Here is a 3,460-nt window from a genome sequence, read left to right as displayed (position 1 = left end):
GGTAATACATTTGACATAAAAATTAATATTTTTTAATAAATTTGGTATGATATGATATCCACTTTACAAAATTGACAGATGATATGATATTATTATTATATGAGTTTTTTTTATGGATAAAATACCAAGTTACTTTTTTTTTTGAAACTAAAATACCAAGTTACTAAAAACATATTTTTTTTTTTGGAAACTAAAATACCAAGTTACTAAAAACATATTTTTATGATATTTTTTAATTAAATGAAGATACAATATTTTTTTGAACTTATTGACTTCAAAAATAACTACTCTAAGTCTCCTCATGTATTATAAATAGTATGAGAATTTTATATTTAATCCTCATGTACTTATCAATATAATTGGAATTAATAATATATTGCTTTTTTAATGTCTTATTTCAAAAATATTACTTTCATCTTAAAACATAGAAAATGATAATACTTATTTCATATAAAATATCTTGTTTTTTTAAAAAAAATAAATAAATAAAAATTTAAGACAAGATGCACCAACTCACACATGTATTTAAAATTGAGTTTCACCTCAAGTCAGAATGAAAAAATTAGTCTAAAAATTAATAATATATACATTCTTTTTAAAAAAAATCAAAGATATGAATTATAAAAAAACATTAAATTTTCTAACAAAGGTCCACAAAAAACAAAACAAAATAAAAACAAAATAAAAAAACTTGTGGCTAAGGAAAATAGGCACATGCTGACGTGGCTCCCACATCCATTTAAAATCACTTTGTCTTCGTTGAATTTGATCACAGATACATCAAAATCCTCTCACTGAGCATCGCCAACGAAGCCTTTTACGCAACTTTTTCTTCCCCCGTTGGATTTTGTCTTCACTCTTTCCAACTGCAAAACGACATCTCCTGATGAAGGACCCGGAAATTAAGCTGTTTGGCCGGAAGATCTTGCTACCGGAGAACGGGGGCGATGCCGCCGGGAAGGAATATCCCAGCTCGTGCAAGCGGGTCGATTGCGAAGAGGTACAGGGTTTGTATGATGTTTTGGGATTCAGCGTTTGTTTCGAGGTTTAAGGAAGCTCCCGTATGCAAAATCACTGTGTTGAGTATAGTTGGATTTCGCTCGAAAGATAGTTCCTTTTTCAGTTGCAAAATCTGGGTTTTGATGGTTTTTGGTGTATTAATTAGTTTAGTTTTGATATGGAGTCGAAAGATTGATTACCTGTTTTATCTGGTTTCTTTCCAGGTTCAGTTCACTCATCGTATTTTATCATCATGCTTTAAAGTTTTAGTTTCATTCAAAGTTTTTGAGTTAATGCATTGTGATTTTGGTGTTTAAAATAATGTTAGTGATTCCATTTTTTTCTTCTTCTGGTAATATGTAGCTTATTTTTTTCACCTTTGAGTTATTATTCTTGTGATATAAGAGTTCCAGAAAGTTCTGTGGTCTCAAATTCCCTGAATTTTCTATGTTTCTCCAGTTCCAAAAAGTGGGTGAAAGTTATTCTTTTTCATTATATTATAAAATTTAAATAAATTAGTCATCAAATATACACAACATGGAGAATTTCGGTGTATTTATGATCTAGCTCTGGTGGGAATTTTGTTCCATCAATTCACTAATTGTGTGACAATAATGTCATGATCTGATGGTAGTTGAGAGATTGGAATCTTCTTACTTTTTTGATAATTTGTACTCGCAACTCATGAAATGTTTCCTAAAATTTTCAGGAGCAATCATCAGGGGAAATCTCGGAGACTAAGTCAGGGGAGAAGGACCAAACTTCAGATGAAGCCGAGGAATTTCAGAATCTTATTCCGGTATCTGAGACAGATGACAATCCGAAAACTCCCTCGATCGACGAAGATTTCGTGTTGCCGAATCATACCGAGAGGGACGACGGGCAGAGCGATGCAATGAATACACAGCAAAAGACTCTCAAGAAGCCTGACAAGATCCTGCCGTGCCCGCGTTGCAATAGCATGGACACTAAATTCTGTTACTACAACAACTACAATGTTAGCCAACCTCGTCACTTTTGCAAGAGCTGTCAGAGGTATTGGACCGCTGGAGGCACGATGAGGAACCTTCCGGTTGGGGCTGGTCGAAGGAAGAACAAGAATTCAGCCTCAAATTGTCGCCACCTGACGATTTCTGAAGCCCTCCACGCGTCTACGATTGATGGTTATGATGGATTTCATCAGAAGACATTTAAACCGAATGGTACTGTGCTGTCTTTTGGTCCTGAATCTCCATTGTGCAAATCCATGGCTTCTGGTTTGAAAATTGAGGATAGAAACATGCCAAATCGAGGATCGGTTTCCTGCAGAAATGGTGATAACGCTGATGATCGATCTATAGGATCCTCTGTCAAAACTTCGAGTTCAGTGGCAAATGGAGGCGAAAACGGATTGCAACAACCGGTGGTGCTAAATATCAACCAATTTCAATCTCCTCTTCCATGTATTCCAGGGTTCCCATGGCAGTTGTCCTGGAATCCAGCAGTTCCGCTACCAAACATTTTCACACCTCCCGGATTTAATCCGATGCCTTTCTACCCTTCACCGTATTTGAACTATGTTGCACCTAATTCTTGGAACATTCCATGTATATCAGCGCCACATCCTACCGCAAACCAAAACAAGACAAGTTGTAGCCCGAGTTCGCCTCTTGGCAAGCATTCAAGAAACGGGGAAATTCTCAATCCGAACAGTTCAGAGGGTGAACACAATTTTAGACAGAGAAACTCGGATAGCTCGATCGTGGTACCAAAGACATTGAGGATCGATGATCCTGAAGAAGCTGCAAAGAGTTCTATATGGGCAACATTGGGAATCAAGTATGACTCAACAAGTAGGAAAGGTCTTTTTAATGCCTTGCAACCGAAGTGTGACCCGAAGGAGAGTATGGCGGCTAATGCCTCGCCGGTGTTAATGCAAGCCAATCCGGCAGCCTTGTCTCGGTCCATCAATTTTCAGGAGAGTGCCTAAACTGTTTTTTGATCAGTCATCGAAAAGCGTCGAATCTGCTTCTTCGATTCAACTTATCAGATCAATCAGTCGATCCCTCTCGGGACATGGATGGATATTGTGAATTCTCAATGTTTTTACCTTTGAAGGTCGTTTTCTGTATTTTGTATTTTGTCATGTACATATTATCCGTAGAAAGCTTTTGACCTCAAGGGAAGAGATGTACAAGCTTTTGATTTTGTACTTTGAATAATCTTAAAAGTAGAAGCTTGATCTTTCGATCAAACAATGCCTTTTTCTTTTATATTTTATTTAAAAATATTAATAATACTAGCCGTCATTGTCAAACGATTACTCTTGTTACGACAAATTGAAATTAAAATAAAATAATTTAAAATAAAATTTTAAATTTACTGATTTTTATTAAGTTTTTTAGATTTTACATAAATTTAATTTATCGTACAAAAAGAAACAAAGAAAATAGCTTTAATAAAATAGAGGGGTAATATGATA

The 3,460-nt window shown here is 35.3% G+C and overlaps 1 protein-coding gene across 1 annotated transcript; it reads left to right on the top strand.

The window, feature by feature from the left end:
- The first annotated feature begins 777 nt into the window (after positions 1-777).
- LOC142540968 (cyclic dof factor 1-like) lies at positions 778-3,159 on the top strand. The gene is made up of 2 exons (XM_075647483.1): positions 778-1,000; positions 1,709-3,159. Exons 1-2 carry the CDS (start codon positions 887-889, stop codon positions 2,966-2,968), a joined length of 1,374 nt encoding a protein of 457 aa, XP_075503598.1. The 5' UTR covers positions 778-886; the 3' UTR covers positions 2,969-3,159.
- Positions 3,160-3,460: the final 301 nt, after the last annotated feature.

The sequence above is a fragment of the Primulina tabacum genome, chromosome 3, assembly GCF_025594145.1.
Source record: "Primulina tabacum isolate GXHZ01 chromosome 3, ASM2559414v2, whole genome shotgun sequence".
Lineage (NCBI taxonomy): Eukaryota > Viridiplantae > Streptophyta > Magnoliopsida > Lamiales > Gesneriaceae > Primulina > Primulina tabacum.
The sequence above is the reverse complement of the archived record's forward strand: the minus strand, read 5'-3'. Positions and strand labels throughout refer to the sequence as shown.